Genomic DNA, 15111 nt, shown 5'->3' with positions numbered 1-15111 from the left:
CAGTCCTGTTTCCATTATAAACTTGGGTTCCTGAAATATTTTATTTAAAGAAAAAGAAGTTCTGCTGTTCGAAAATTATTATTCTTAGTAGAAAGGCTCTGGCTCTCTTTAGCTCTGTGACCTTGGGCAAGTCACTTTACCTCTCCGGGCCTCAGTTTCCTTTGTAAAATGGTAGTTGGGCTAGGGCAGTCTTTCCTAACCTTTCATGCTTCATGGAACACACAAACAAATGTATTTGTCATTTGAGGGTAAGGAGAAAAGGAAGATGGCAGCCTGCGTACTCTGTCCAGCCCCTCCCAGCCACCTAGGTACTAACTGGTCTGTAACCATCTGTAACTCAGCTTTGGCTCACCCACTGAAAAACTTGAGACCTGAAAATCTCCAGGGTTACTTCCAGCTCTGACCCCCAAGATCCTCTCCTGCAATCGTCTCAGATGGGGCAGCTGAGATAAGAAGTGGGGGGTGGGGGGGTGAACTGCAGGTGGTTCCAGCTCCAGGCAGCAGTCCTGGCCAGGTTTCAGGGCTGGGATCAGGGGTGGTGCCAGAGCCGTGGACACTTCCAGATCTTGCCTTGTCCTGGATACTGTAGGGATAGGTCTCCCCCTCCCTGGTCACTCCATACTCCAGGATCATGCTGGGGTGGGTGGGTATGTTCTGATTGTGATGTAAAAATTCATCCTGGAAAAATAAATTTGGTGCAAATTCTACCCTGCCCCCCCCCGGGGTGGGGGTGGGGGGTGGAGAATGGTGGGTAATGTGGCACAGGGACTGCCAGCCTGGGGTTCTTTCCTGGGGGTCTCTGAGTGGGTACATGAGGCGAGCCGCACGCCTACATGTCTCTGTGGGGGGCTTCAGGACAACACGTAGACCTCCAGCAGGCTGGAGACAGCATGCATACGGTAGAAGATGCCGAAGGGCAGGCAGATATTGACGATGGCTGCCCAGAGCGAGTAGCCATAGAAGTCCACCTCCACAGTGTTGCTGAAGTGAGGGCGGGCTCCGAAGGCAGGCATGATCCACAGCTGTGGGGAGACAGGGGCGCGTCAGGACCGGGCCGGGACTGGCCACTTGCAGGTCATTGCTGTGGGCTTTGCTGGGGGGGTGAGAAGATGGGGGCGTCCCAGCCCTCTGGGGTGGTGAGTGGGGAACCTCAGAATCTAGGACAGGGTTTGGCATTCACTAAGGAGCTCAGAAAATGTGCCAAACTGAACTCGCCCACCCCCAGGCTAAGGTTCCCCCTGCGATCACCTCTTCTACCCTGTTATTATGGCTCATTTGTCAGATGGGGAGGAGCGGAAGATAGATGATGTGAGAATTTGGTACAAACGGCTAAATCAGCAGCTCTCCAGGAGAGAGGTGTGCAGGGTGGTGGTAGAATCAGACAGGCCAATCAGGGCAGGGGTGTCGGGATCCAGCCAGAAGTGTACCCCACCACCACCCTCTATAAGCTCTGTTCTCCAGCTCCGCTCCTTTCCCAGGTCTCGGAGGATGTTAATGATGGAATCCTGCTTCATCTCTGGCTGGAGCTCAGACGGTTCAGGTGTGGGGTATGAGGCAAAGAACAATGGCTTCTAGGCCAGCCCCACCCTCCCCAACCCCAGTTAACTGTGTCCTTGGGCACACACGGCTCCTTTCTGAGCCTGTTTCTGTCCTATGAAATGGAGTTGGAGATGATGCTCCTAGAGGTGACCCAGGAACAGATACCTGGAGCAAAAACATCCTCCCACAAGGTGGCTCCCAGCCTGCAGGAGGGGCTCTGGGTGGGGGTTGGGGTGGGGGAGGTGAGGGTGGGGCCAGGCTGGGGACAGGCTCCCAAGCTGGCCCAAGATATAAGGAGGTCAGAGATTGATGATCACTTTTTTTTTTTTTTAAAGATTACCTGCAGGTTGGGCAATATTCACAGTGGGAACACACTAAGAATGCACCCAAGTAAGGGCTGTTGGTGTATTTTACGTAGCGTGCACTGGGCTGGAATCACTCTGGAGACGTGCTCTACATTGGGATAGACCCACATTAAGGGTGTTTGTTTGTATATTAGGGATATTTTTCTGTTGGAGGTTATAGCTGAAAGGGGCCATTTTTATATTGAGTGAAACTTCAGTAGAGCTGTGTTCTTTATTTGGGATGTACTCACATGGGTCCATGATTACATATTAGACATTTCTCCCCTGAGGATTTTATCTACAGTTGAGCGTTTCTCTATTGGGTTGTAGCCACATGAGGGGTATTCCTTTACTGGGGTGTGTGTCTTCATGGGGAGTGTGTCTGTCCTGGGGCGAAGTCTGTTGCTAACATACTGAATTTCTCTTAGTAAGCGGTTCTGCTGAATTAGAAGGGAGGGGGCGCTGTTGTGAACGCCCCCTTCCAGGCCAGCCCACTGCAGCACTCTGCTAAGAGTGCTCACACTTATGCTGGTCTCTGCTACTTCCTGATGCTGCTCCAATTATTCTGAGAAGCAGGCTGGTCACAAGTTCCCAGGAGCAGTCACACCTTCCACCTAGGGGCAAGGGCACCCTCCTTCTACCTCACTTCACAGCTCCCTCTCACTTCCGCCCAGCCCCCATGTCAGCATTCCCTGGGACCCCTCCGGTTCCATCTGCAGCCTAGATGCCAGAAGGCTGGGATTTCATTCTTTCTCTGTGCCCTGAGATGCTGTTTGCCCAGGGGCTGCATTTGACCCTCTCTGAACCTGCTTCTCTCCTGGAGAGCTGTAGGCTTCTCAAGTGGCCTGGGGGCAAGACAGAGAAGGCCAAGTGACTAAACCTGAAAGAGCATCCTGGCTTGGCCTTCTCTTCCCCTCAGGCCATTCCCATCTCCGCCCCCCCCCCCCCCCCCGCAACCCCCAGTTACTTACAATGACATTGCAGAGCAGGAGAAACAGAGAAATGTCCTTCAGGCACCGGCGTCTCCAGTGGCCCCTGGGGGCCAAGATGATAGCCATTGTTTCCTGAGGGCCCACTGGGTTAGTGCCAACCAGCCTGGGAGTGGGTGGGCAGGCAGGCAAGGTGTGGAGGGCATCCAGGTTGGCAAAGGTAAGGCCATGGCAGGACTCTTTGGGGGTGGTATCATGAGGTTCAGCCCCGGGTGGTCCCCGGTGGAGGCTCTCGATGATGAACACATTCTGGAAGGTGTGCTGGGCGATCATGAGCAGAGCGTGGGCTAGGTTGAGCCCCCCCAGTAGGTCCCTGGGTGTGCCCACCACCACGGCTACGAGAGAGTAGTAGGAGATAGCATACTGGCCCAGGGCAGCACCCACCAGCAGTGCCACATCCAGGGTTCGAGTGGGGTTCTTATGGTGATCCATGGCCCGGCGATCAAAACGGTAGATGATTGAGCCGCTCAGGCTGACCAAGGTCATAAGCCCCAGACAGATGATGTTGAAGCTGTAGTAGATGACCAGGGCCTGCTGGGTGCGGCCCCCCTCCCCACTCACTTGGACCTCATAGATGATGAAGACGGCCAGCCCCACCACAAAGAGCATCAGGCCCAGGATCGGGCCAGCGAAAAGGGTCTCCCGGAAGAGGCTGACCCGGGACGGCGTGTGGCCGTGGCCGTGGCCGTGGCCATGTGTGGAGGAGGCCAGCAGCCTGCCCACATTCTTCCACATGACATACAGCATGGTGGAAGCAAACAGGCTATACTCAATGTTGAAGGGATACAGGTAGAAGTAGCCCTGCTGGAAGATCTGGCAGATGGCTGTGTTGCAGGAACAGTCTCCTCCCACCGAGCTGCCCGCTCGCTCTGCTGTGGGGAGAGAGGCAGAGAGCTGGACCTCCCTCCCACCTTCCTGGAGAAGAACCTCACCTCTCGACTGTGACTTTTGTTAGGGTGGAATCACTGTCTGCCATATTCACCACCATGTCCCGAAATGCCTACGCAGGGCCCGGCGCGCATTCATTCCACAAGTATTTACTGAGCACCTGCTATGTGCCAGAGGCTGGGACACATCAGGAAACAGCCAGTGCTCAGTAAACAAAAATCGGAACTGCAGATTCTGACCACTTCATCCCATTCTGTTCCTGCAGGCAGACATTTCCAATCCTTCCCAACCAGTAACCACCCCTGGCTTCCCAAGATAGGCAAAGTTCCTGATAGATGGTGCCCCTCTTGGGAACCCCGAGAGTTCACGCTTCGTCACAGCTCTCCCCGGCATCTGACTCAGTCCAGAATGTGAACTGCTTTGGCCAGGTGTCTCCTGTGACCCCGCCCCCATCATTTTGGATTGCAACACACCTATAGGAATTTTGTCCTGTGTCCAGAGTGCGCTTTATAGAATGCCTTGGATCTTGGCAAACATCTCTTTGGATCCCCAGAACTATTTCCACTGGTTTTGCAGATGCAGAAACTGAGGCTCACTGAGGTAAAGTGGCTTGCAATGGCAGATCTATTGACCTGGCTCGCAACCCCAGGGCAGGTACCTTCTTAGTACGCCTCTCGGCACCCCAGGGCCCCAGCATGTTAAGTTGGCCACCTCTCCAGGTTGTTTTTTTTTGGTTTTGTTTTGTTTTAGAGAGAGAGAGAGAGAGAGAGAGAGCATGCGTGTGCGCAGGGGGAGAGGCAGAGGGAGAGGAAGAGAGAATCTTAAGCAGGCTCCACGTCCACCCAGCTCAGAGCCCAATGCAGGGCTCAATCTCATGACCCTGAGATCATGACCTGAGCCAAAATCAAGAGTCCAACACTTAACCGACTGAGCCACCCAGGCACCCCCTCCGGGTTGGTTTTAACCATCCTCAGGAACCCTCTGTATGTGCAACGTGGCCCTTTATCAGTCCTGCTGGGCTGGGGTCTCCTGCTCCATGCTTTCTGTTCCTGGACCCTTCCATACTGGGAGTGTGTGTGTCTTCAGGCAAAATCCAGATGGACTTAGTCATCTAATCTGGTCCTGGTTAGTTGGGGGGGCCCTACAGAAGTCCAGAAAACTAGGACCAGGGGGCCTGTGGATCCTATTCTTCTTCAGTATAGGAGAGTGGTTCAGAGCAAAGACGGATCTCAACAGTAGTTGTCCCAATTTCAAGCTCTATTTAACCTTTTATGCCTTAGTTTCTCATCTCGGGGCTCAATTGATTAAGCCTCTGACTCTTGATTTCGGATCAGGTCATGATCTCAGGGTTGTGAGATCAAGCCCTGCGTCAGGCTCTGGGCTCAGTGAGGACTCTGCTTAAGATTCTCTTCCTCCCTCTGCGCCCCCTCCCCTCTCCTGCTCTCTCTCTCTTTCTCTTAAAAAAAAAAAAATAGTACCCATCTCATTGGGAAGTTGTGAGGGTTAAGTGAGGTAGAGTGTTTAGGACACTTAGCATAGCACCTGACACATGGAGCTCAGTAAAGTGTCAATATTGTCATTGTGATGATTATTTCTACCTTCTCCTTGACAGACTCTGTCCCATGCTTCCCCCATTGAGCTATTCTGCCTCCCTTTTCTGCCCTTCACTTTGATCACCCTCACCCTTTCATTCTGGAGCGCAAATCCCTTCTTTGGTGGGTTGGAGACCTGAACAGTGAGGCCAAGGCTGCATCCTCCAGAAAGAGAAGATGCCCCTGACACCCTCCTTCTGGTGTCACCTACATCTATACTTCTTCAGAGGCAGAGCCTGGGGCAGGAGGAGGCTCTCCTCTCTCGTGAGGGGAAGGGAGACAAGCACCCCACCCAGGCTAAGGCCTGGAAGTCCCTGGCCCAGGTTTAATCTGGAGTGGACACTCACGGTCAGGAGTGAGGCGAAGGTGGCTAGCGTTGCTGTGGGAACTATCATAGGAGTGGGTCTGGTGCACGGACTCGTCCACTATGGCTGCCATCCAGATGGCCAGGTTGGTGGTGAGGGTGAACATGAGACCACACCTGTTGGGGGAGGGGGAGCAAAGAGGCCAGTGAGATGCTGGCCCATCGTGGGTCCCTGGGGAGATGGAAAGCTGGGGAGCTATGCTGGGAGATGATGTTGGGAAGCAAGAAAACAGTCAGGCCCCTGTGTGAATAGAGAAGCTGAGTTTGGAAAGAACACTTAGTCTGGCCAGGATGCCACCCAAGAGAGGGCCAGGGGGTGTCCAGGGGCTCAGACCACTGCTGCTCCCTCTCCTAGAGGAAAGCACATTTAGTGCACTATATAACCCATGCACCAAAACACACAGGTATGAGTTGTAGGCACACACATACACACAACCCAGCACAGAGTGGTGGATCAGGCTAACAGAGCAAAGGGGCCTTGGCTGAAACCCCACGCAGGGTGCAGAAAGAGGCCCCAGGCCCCAGGTTGGAAAGCTCATCCCCAGCGGGGCATGGATGTTGAGCTGTGGAGCCAGCACTCACCGGGTCAGATCCAGATGGACGTGAATGCAGTCTTTAGAGGAGACCCAGAGAAAGTAAGTCTGTGTTGGGAGAGAGTGGGGGAGGTCATTCACTCTGCAGACAGACTAAACTCTGGAGTGCCTATGTCCAAACCCAGCAGTATGTTCCCTCCACCTCAAGAGCCCCCATACTAACCTACCAAGTTTATTTTAGCTTTACAAAATGAGTCAGGAGCTTTCTCTCTTTCTCTGGAACAATTTGTATAAAAGAGTTCTCTGTTCTTTCAGAGTTTGCAAAATGTTACCTGTAAACTTTTGGTGTTTTGTTTTGTTTTGTTTTGTCTTCAGGTAGAGTTTTTACTGTCTAGTTACTTTTTCCTGGGAGCGAGGCCAGCCTGAGGCTGATGTCTTGTCCAAAGTAGAGAGAATCTCTGGTGCCTTCTCGCCTTCCTTTGGCAACATCCCCTGCCCCAACCCCATCCTTTCTTGTCCTGCAATCCTCCCTGGTTGCCAACAAATCCTTGTCGGGGTATTTGTTGATGTTGGTGTCTGTATTTTCATTTTACCTGAGTATTCTTCAAATCCATAAACTGAAAAAGGGTAAAACTATTATAGGTACTGAAGTCATAAATGTGTTGAATTGTGGAAATCTGCACAGCAGGGGTGATGTTTCAGGAGAGGGAACCCTACATGTAGTCATTCTGGTCATGGTGCAGGGATGAGATCTGTTGTGGTCCCATGTAAGACCAGTCCTGCCTCAGCTCAATCAGAAGATCTTTCAGCATTTTATGTATGCAACAAATAAAACTATATATACTTGAACTTGTTTGAAAAATCCCAGGTACAGGATACCTATTTCCTGAACAAATATAGAACATATGGGCTGTAGCTGAGGCCAAACCGGCCATGCCCACAGCAGGACCCTGGGCTGAGATTGGTGCCCTCTATAGGCACCTAGGGAGGGCGAGCCAGGTTCTAGGAAACATGGCAGCTGTCACAACTCAGACATCTTAGATGTTAATACTGGCACTGCTTGCGTTGAAATGAAATCACAGGGCACCTAAGTAGGAGCTCACATTTGGATATTACTTCATTATCAAGTGCTTCCAGGTGTATGGACTCATGGTGAGCCACGCTACAGTCCTATCCCCACCTTACTTGATTGCTCAGGGTAGAAGAGTAGACATCTCCTGACCTCATGCCAGGTGTTGGCTTCTTTCCACCACAGTCAAGAACACTCCTCCCACCCACCTGGACGATGACAAACACAGCCTGGGTGAGAGGGTGCAGGATCTTGATGGCTGACTGGCACTCAAAGAAACTGGAGTAGTAGCCAGTCTTGAAGACATCCATGACAAGAGTGCAGATCCCAAACAGCACCAGCCCACCTGGGAATGAGGGGTGGGGAATGGGTCAGAGAGGATGGTTTATAGATCTGAGGATGGTTTATAGATCTGAGGATGGATGGCTAGATGGGTGTTTGGTTGGATGGTTGGGTGGATGGATGAAGAGATGAATAGGGTAGGTGGGAGGATCAATGGACAGATGAATGGGGTGGGTGAGAGGATGGATAAATGGCTGGCTGGCTGGTTGTAAGGATGGATGGATGGATGGATGGACGGATGGATGGATGGACGGACGGATGGATGGATGGATGGATAGATTGATGGATGGATGGATAGGTGGGCGGGTGAATGGATGGATTGAAAGATGAATGGGTGGATGGAGGATGAGTATAGGATTGAGTGGGTGGATGGATGGATGGATATCCTATTGAGCTCCTATCTCATTGGGGCTGCATGGATTGGGGGAAGAATGGCCCTAGGTGGGCTCTTTCAGTTGCAGCTGTCATCTGTTCTCTGCTCTCCATCAAAGGGCTCTCCCATGACCACTCCTTTTCAATCTTTAGGAAGAGCCAAGAAGTTCCCCTCCATCCCTCACTTCATTCTTCTTCCAAGACTATTTCCCTTCCTCTTCTCTTTCAACCGCAGCCCATCTCATCTTCAGCCACATCTGGCCCCCCAGGAATTTCTCAGCCCCCTACCTTGACACGCACTCCACAATTCCTCTGAGAGTCCCAGGCTCTGGCTCCTCTCCTGCCCCCTCCCCACCCCCCCCCCCACCTCCCCTGGCACCTCGGAGCCAGATGGGGCCGGCGTGCGCGTCCTGATAGGGGACGGCGTCGGGGCAGCGCACGGTCCGGAGGAGGTAGAAGAGGATCCAGAGGGAGGCGAGCAGCATCATGGTAGTGAGCAGCGCGAACACGTCGGTGTCATACACCGCTACCTTGTTGAAGGCGCCGCCACTGATGAGCGTGCAGGCGAGAAGCAGCACGTTCACGGCCAGCAGCACGGACAGCAGACGGCCGCCCTTCTTCCACACCTCGCGGGAGCCTGCCCGCGGCGCCGCTGGCGGGCTCTCTTTGGGGCCCGGGGCCGACTCCTCGGACATGGCAGGGGCGACTGGGGGAGGTTGGACGGGTCACTGTGGAGGAGAAGCGGACAGGACCCTAGGTCAACCCCGAGGGCTCTCCTTCCCCCATCTTATCCCTGGATTTAGGAAATGAGAAGTTCCTCACCCAGAGGGTGGGGGCTGCGGGTGGTGGAGGAAGCGCTGGCGAAAGGGAAAAGAAAAGCCGACACTTCGGGTCCCTCGATCGACGACTGAGGGAAGAAGAAGCGGCGGTAGCCCCGTCGGACCCCGTCCAACGTCCCCACTTCCCAGTCCGTCGACCGTCTGGTCCGGGGACCCACCTGGCTGGGCCGGGAGCCCGCGTTGAGCTGGGGGTCAGGGGACGGCGAGCGTCTCCTCTCTCCCACACCGGGCTGGACGGGCACTTTATACCGGGGAGGGCAGGGTGATTTACAGCCGCGGGAGCTCAGCTCCATAAATCTCTCAGTCCCACTCACATGATCCATCTTTTCTCCGAGCTGAATTTAGGGAACAGAGGGCGGGAGCCAGATAAGGTAAGATTTATATTTACCCGTTAAGAGGCACCCCCTCCCCCGCCGTCCCGTCACCTTGGCGCGGCCAGGCTTGGGCGCAGCCATGCACTGCGGCACCCAGAGGGCACCCCGCCCCCGGCGCCCACCGCGCCCTTGAGCCCCGCGGTCCCCGCCGTCCAGAGCCCCTAGTGCTGATGCTCAATAGACTCCCAAAGGCCCGCAGGCACCCCGACGTCCTTCCAGGCCCGGCGCACCCTATACCTTCCTGCTCCTCTGTTGCTGCCCCAAGATCGGGACCCCAGTGCCCCTTTCCCCGACACCCTCACAGTGATCGAAGTTCCTTCTTCCTCTATCCCTCCCCGCAGTCTTCGGCTCCGCTGGAAGCTGCGAAGTCGGGCTTGGGTAGGAAGTTCGCCTGCGGCGCGCGGAGTCCGCGTCCAGTCTTCTAGCGCCCCCTGCTGGACCGCGGCTCGCCGACCTCGCGCGGGCGAGGGGCAGCCAGGGCTGCCCGGTGCGCCTCGCTGTCTGGGCGTCAGTCCTCCTACTCGTCCTAGGCCCGCGGTCCTAGGGATCCAGACTGCCCGCAGACACCCCTCCCCAGCCCTTGGCCCCTTCCTTCGACGGGTGGAGACATCGGGAACCGCAGAGCCGGGGATCCAGTGAGGACAGACCCCGTACTGTCCCCCAGACTGGGCCTCATGGGGCGGGGCGCTGCGGTCACCACTTTTGGAGCGAGGGCAGGGCCTCGCGTGTGTCACCCCTGTGCGCTCGGGAGCAGGGTGTTTAGGACCCAGGGGCAACCCGCGGGCGGCTCCCTGGGCAGCGGGGGATCCTCCCCCCACCCCACCCCCCGCCCTTCCCGGGGTGAGCGGCTCAGATGTCCGAGTAGCTGCGGCTGTGGCGCTCCGCAACCTCCGTCTGCGGCAGCGGGGGCTGGCGGCCCCGGCCCCTGCTCGGCCCCCTCCCCCAACCCCATGCCTCAGCCCTAACTCCGCCGCCCTCCCCCGCGGGGGGCATTTCCCCGCGCGCCCTGCCCACCCGGTTCAAGTCAGGCACCATGAACGACCAGTACCACCGGGCGGCCCGGGACGGCTACCTGGAGCTCCTCAAAGAGGCCACCAGGAAGGAGCTGAACGCCCCGGATGAGGATGGCATGACTCCCACCCTCTGGGCTGCCTACCATGGCAACCTGGAGTCGCTGCGTCTCATCGTGAGCCGAGGGTGAGTACCCACCCTGTCCCTGCCTAAGCCCCCCAGTGGAGGGCAAAGAGAGTGTTCAGGCCGCTCCGTTCCCCTGAGACACACTCCCCAAGACTCCAGGGTATCTTCCCCCTCTCTCCTCTGAGCTGCCCTCTTCTCTACGGGACTGACCCTAAGGTGGGACCCTGGAGCCTGGCAGTTGTGGGAGGGGGACACAACTCGAGGCATGTGACATCTGTGACCTGGATGTGGGGCTAGGAAGAGAGGGACTGGATTTGGGGAACCATGATTATAGGAGGGGCTGCAGAGTGAGGGGAAGGTGGGAGAGGCCTCCCGGGCCGGGGGGGGGGGGGGGGGGGGCGGCACCTGGAAGCAAGAGTGGGGAGGGAAGAGAAGGGGCACAGGCCTCTCGAGGAGAGGCTCCTTAGCGCCCACTCCCCAGCCTGCGGTCTGAGGGGTGCTGATCTCCCCGCAGGCTAGGGCTCTCCCAGCTCTCTCCCAGCTCATTCTTGGAATTTATGGGCACTGTCCCCGACACCAAATGTCAGTGGGTGCAGCCGCCTCATTAACTCCCTCTGTGCCCCTCCCCCAAAGCAGGCTCACTCTGCCTCCTTTCGGAGTTGTCTGGGGGGAGGAGTGGGCCTAGAGTCCAGGTGTCAGGGCCAGGGAAGGGATTTGAATGTAGCAATGAAGGAATTCAGGGTCCAGGGCCGCTGATGTGGGCTCCCGGGGCTGAATGACACTGTGGACAACTTCGCCAGCCTCCACAGTTTTATACAGAGAGGTCACTGGTTGAACTGGACACCTGGGCAGCTGGACAGGGAAAAGGAGTGGAAGACATGCCCCAGGAGGGTTCACAGGAACATCGTAGGCCCCGGGAAATCACGGTGGAGGGAAAGGGGCCCAGCTGGCCCTGGTGCCAGATGCTGGCCTGTGGCCTGAACATGTGGTGGGTGGGGAACGCCCTTACCCTCCCTCTGAGGCTGCTCCTCAAGCCAGCAGCAGGTGGGAGCAGCCCCTGAAACCAGGCTGCTGAGCCACATTCTGAGAAGCCCAGGCTGGCCCCTTCCCACACCAAGAGCACGCAGTGATCCTGCCATCCTGCCCCCCATCAGAGAGGGCCATGGGAAGAAGGGAGAAGAGTGCCTTCCTGGTGCACCAAATCCCCCAACTCATACAGAGAGCTAGGGTTGGTGATGGATGGGGTGTGGGCCAGATGCCAAACAGCTCCTTGCCACATTGTCCTGGAAAACTTGGCGACCAGTAGGGGAAGTGAGGAGGGGGTTGTGGGGGGAGCTGTTGAGACAAGGGGGTGATTCTTCCTCCAGCCCTGTGCGGTGGCCTCGTGGCCTCATTAGTGTGAGGCAGAGGTGCTGGGCCAGGCCCCTGTGGGAGGGGAGAGCTTGGAGGAGCCAGCCAGAGCATGCCCAAGGGGGTACAATCTGGTGTGGAGGGTGTTGGAGGGTGCTGGGTGGGTCCCCCGGGGCAGGCACATGCCAACCTGCCTGACAAAGCTCCCAAAGATGGGGCAGCCCTGGGGAAGGGAGCGCCGCTGGGCCCAGGTTGCCAGCTTGCCTCCTCCTCCGCTTTGGTCCTGGCTGCCCCCACGCTCCCCTCCCAGCGCAGGCCAAGACCCAACACCTCCTCTCACACGCAGCCTTGCCAGGCCTGGCCCTGCTCCCTGCAGACGTGGCCTTGCCTGCCGACACGCAGGCACACACCCTCACACGCACTCACCCAGGGCTCAGGCTCCGCACCCACCACTCTCTTGTGTCCTCTTTTAGGGTGACCCCTGCACCCACAGCCACACGCTCCACCACGCCTGCCTAGAGACCCAGACTCGGCCCTGGCCCACCACCTCTCTGGGCCAGCTCCCCGCTGGGCTCCATGAATAATTCACTCCTTTCTCTCTGGGCATCAAATATTTATCCCCTGAGATTCCCAGCCATCAGTTCTCTTGGGGAAGGCCCCGCCCTGGCCCCGCCTTTTCTGTCGCCCCACCCCCTGCAGGTCTGGGGCCATTTCCGCCTCCGCCCCCTCGCCCCCTCCCCAGGTCCGTCTGGCATCTTCTGGAGTCGGAGGAGACGTCTCAGGCCCTCGGGTCCCGCCGGTGTGCCCGTGGGGCAGCACCTGCAGCCAGTGCCGTCTGCCCAGCCGAAATTGTATTGGCTCATCACCCCTCCTTGCGTGTCCTCCCTGCAGGGGTGACCCAGACAAGTGCGACATCTGGGGCAACACGCCCCTGCACCTGGCAGCTTCCAATGGCCACCTGCACTGCCTCTCCTTCCTGGTGTCCTTCGGGGCCAACATCTGGTGCCTGGACAACGACTACCACACGCCGCTGGACATGGCCGCCATGAAGGGCCACATGGAGTGCGTGCGCTACCTGGACTCCATCGCGGCCAAGCAGAGCAGCCTCAACCCCAAGCTGGTGGGCAAGCTGAAGGACAAGGCCTTCCGAGAGGCGGAGCGGCGCATCCGCGAGTGCGCCAAGATGCAGCGCAAGCACCACGAGCGCATGGAGCGGCGCTACCGCCGCGAGCTGGCCGAGCGCTCGGACGCGCTCAGCTTCTCCAGCCTCACGTCCAGCACCCTGAGTCGCCGGCTGCAGCACCTGGCGCTGGGCAGCCACCTGCCCTACTCGCAGGCCACGCTGCACGGCACGGCCAGGGGCAAGGCCAAGATCCAGCGGAAGCTGGAGCGGCGCAAGCAGGGCGGCGAGGGCACCTTCAAGATCTCCGAGGACGGCCGCAAGAGCGTGCGCTCGCTCTCGGGCCTGCAGCTGGGCAGCGACGTGATGTTCGTGCGCCAGGGCACCTACGCCAACCCCAAGGAGTGGGGCCGCTCCCCGCTCCGGGACATGTTCCTCTCGGACGAGGACAGCGTCTCCCGTGCCACGCTGGCGGCCGAGCCAGCCCACTCGGAGGTCAGCACCGACTCAGGCCACGACTCCCTGTTTACCCGCCCCGGCCTGGGCACCATGGTGTTCCGCAGGAACTACTTGAGCAGCGGGCTGCTCGGGCTGGGCCGCGAGGACGGGGCGCTGGACGGCGGCGGCGCCCCGCGAGGCCGGCCGCAGAGCTCCCCCAGCCTGGACGACGACAGCCTGGGCAGTGCCAGCAGCCTGCAGGACCGCAGCTGCGGGAAGGAGCTGCCCTGGGACGAGCTGGACTTGGGACTGGATGAGGACCTGGAGCCGGAGACGAGCCCGCTGGAGGCCTTCCTGGCTTCCCTGCACATGGAGGACTTCGCCTCCCTCCTGCGGCAGGAGAAGATTGACCTCGAGGCCCTGATGCTGTGCTCCGACCTTGACCTCCGCAGCATCAGCGTCCCCCTGGGGCCCCGCAAGAAGCTTCTGGGGGCCGTGAGGAGGAGGAGGCGGGCGCTGGAGCGCCCACCCGCCCTGGAGGACACTGAGTTGTGAGTGCCCCGAGCCTTGGGGGGATGGGGAGATAGGGGTCTGGAAAGCCTTCCGGAGCCATGGGGGGAGGATCTGCCTTTTAAGAAGTGTGTGTGTGTGTGTGTGTGTGTGTGTGTGTGTGTGTGTGTGTGTAGGGGGGAATTCTGTATTTCGTAATATCTAAGCCCCCATCAATAACAAGAGGTCCCGCTTAATTTGTTTACCCCCAATTCTGAAAAAGAAGCTGCCAATTTAATGAGGACAGGAGGCCTTCTTATCATAGCTAATGTAAAATAAAATGCACCTCAATTTTGGAGATAATCAAAATGCCCCCAAATGGGTGTCTCAGTGTGGAGAGTGCCATACAATAGAGTAGTCACAGACAGGACGCCGTGAGCCCTCCCATCTCCTGGGTGCTAGAGATGCCCCTGTTCGTGCCCTCTTACTGAGTCCTCCCCAGCTTCCATATGCAGGGGCTATTATCATCCCCAATTTCCAGGAGAGCAAGTGGAGGCTCAGAGGGTTCCAGCCGCTCACCCCAAGGTCCTGCTGCTGCTTGGTGCAGAGCCTGGGGCTTGATCCCTGGTCTGTGAGGCTCCAGAGCCTGCTGACTCCCATGGGAGGACAGTTGTTACATTCAGAAGCGGTCAGGAGGAGCCCAAGTCTGCTACCGCACTGGTGGCCTGGCCCTGCCCCGACTCCTTTCTCGTGGCGTCCCACCAGCCCAGCAAATGCTGCCGCCTCCTTTTGGTGTCTATGACCTTTACCCTGCATGGCTGGGCAGGGGTGGGTGTGGGGAGGCAGTCTGGTTTAGGGTTCAGGGGATGGGGAGGACAACCCCTGGCCAGTGGCCCCATCCCTGACCATTAGCCTGTCAGGGTTAGTTGTTCAAAAGGCTGGTCTTGGTTTAAAATGATGTCTTGAAGGCCCTTACCTGAAGTCTGTTTCTGTGTCTTTCTCTACAGATAACAGAGCGCTCCTCTCTCCAGACCAAAATGAATTGCAAGTTGCCACAACCCACCGTGGGGCCATGAGGTCCTCACAGTCGCCAGCCCTGAAGCCCCCCCACCCCTCCCCGGGAGCAAAGACCATGTGGGTCATCTCCTTTGAAAGCCTGTCCACACTCCACAGCAGAGGTGTAGCCTGGAGGTACCAGCAAGGGGTCCTGGAGCCCTTGAGCCACATCCATCTGAATGGCCCCCAAGGACTTGTGGATTCGTGGGAAGCCAGCCCCAGAGGAAGGGCCGGGGACCCCTGGGGCCCCAGGGAATAGATGACAGGCTCATTAGA

At 57.7% G+C, this 15111-nt stretch overlaps 2 protein-coding genes across 5 annotated transcripts; one reads left to right on the top strand and one right to left on the bottom strand.

The window, feature by feature from the left end:
• Positions 1–22: 22 nt before the first annotated feature.
• Positions 23–9156, bottom strand: OTOP2 (otopetrin 2). 4 transcript variants are annotated; one of them, XM_027626564.1, is made up of 7 exons: positions 9030–9156; positions 8412–8760; positions 7528–7664; positions 6299–6357; positions 5700–5833; positions 2855–3744; positions 23–1022 (listed from the first exon to the last, which is right to left on the bottom strand). In XM_027626564.1, exons 2-7 carry the CDS (start codon positions 8725–8727, stop codon positions 852–854), a joined length of 1707 nt encoding a protein of 568 aa, XP_027482365.1. In that variant the 5' UTR covers positions 8728–8760; positions 9030–9156; the 3' UTR covers positions 23–851. The 4 variants fall into 4 exon arrangements, with proteins under 4 accessions (XP_027482365.1, XP_027482364.1, XP_027482367.1 ...); XM_027626563.1 differs by lacking the exon at positions 9030–9156 and adding an exon at positions 8855–8937; XM_027626566.1 differs by lacking the exon at positions 9030–9156 and adding an exon at positions 8855–8937 and having other exon boundaries at positions 2855–3741.
• Positions 9157–10222: 1066 nt separating this feature from the next.
• Positions 10223–13845, top strand: USH1G (USH1 protein network component sans). Its single transcript, XM_027567581.1, has 2 exons — positions 10223–10442; positions 12624–13845. Exons 1-2 carry the CDS (start codon positions 10279–10281, stop codon positions 13843–13845), a joined length of 1386 nt encoding a protein of 461 aa, XP_027423382.1. The 5' UTR covers positions 10223–10278.
• Positions 13846–15111: the final 1266 nt, after the last annotated feature.

The sequence above is a fragment of the Zalophus californianus genome, chromosome 16 (assembly GCF_009762305.2).
Source record: "Zalophus californianus isolate mZalCal1 chromosome 16, mZalCal1.pri.v2, whole genome shotgun sequence".
Classification (NCBI taxonomy): Eukaryota; Metazoa; Chordata; class Mammalia; order Carnivora; family Otariidae; genus Zalophus; species Zalophus californianus.
This window is presented reverse-complemented; position numbering and strand designations above follow the sequence as displayed.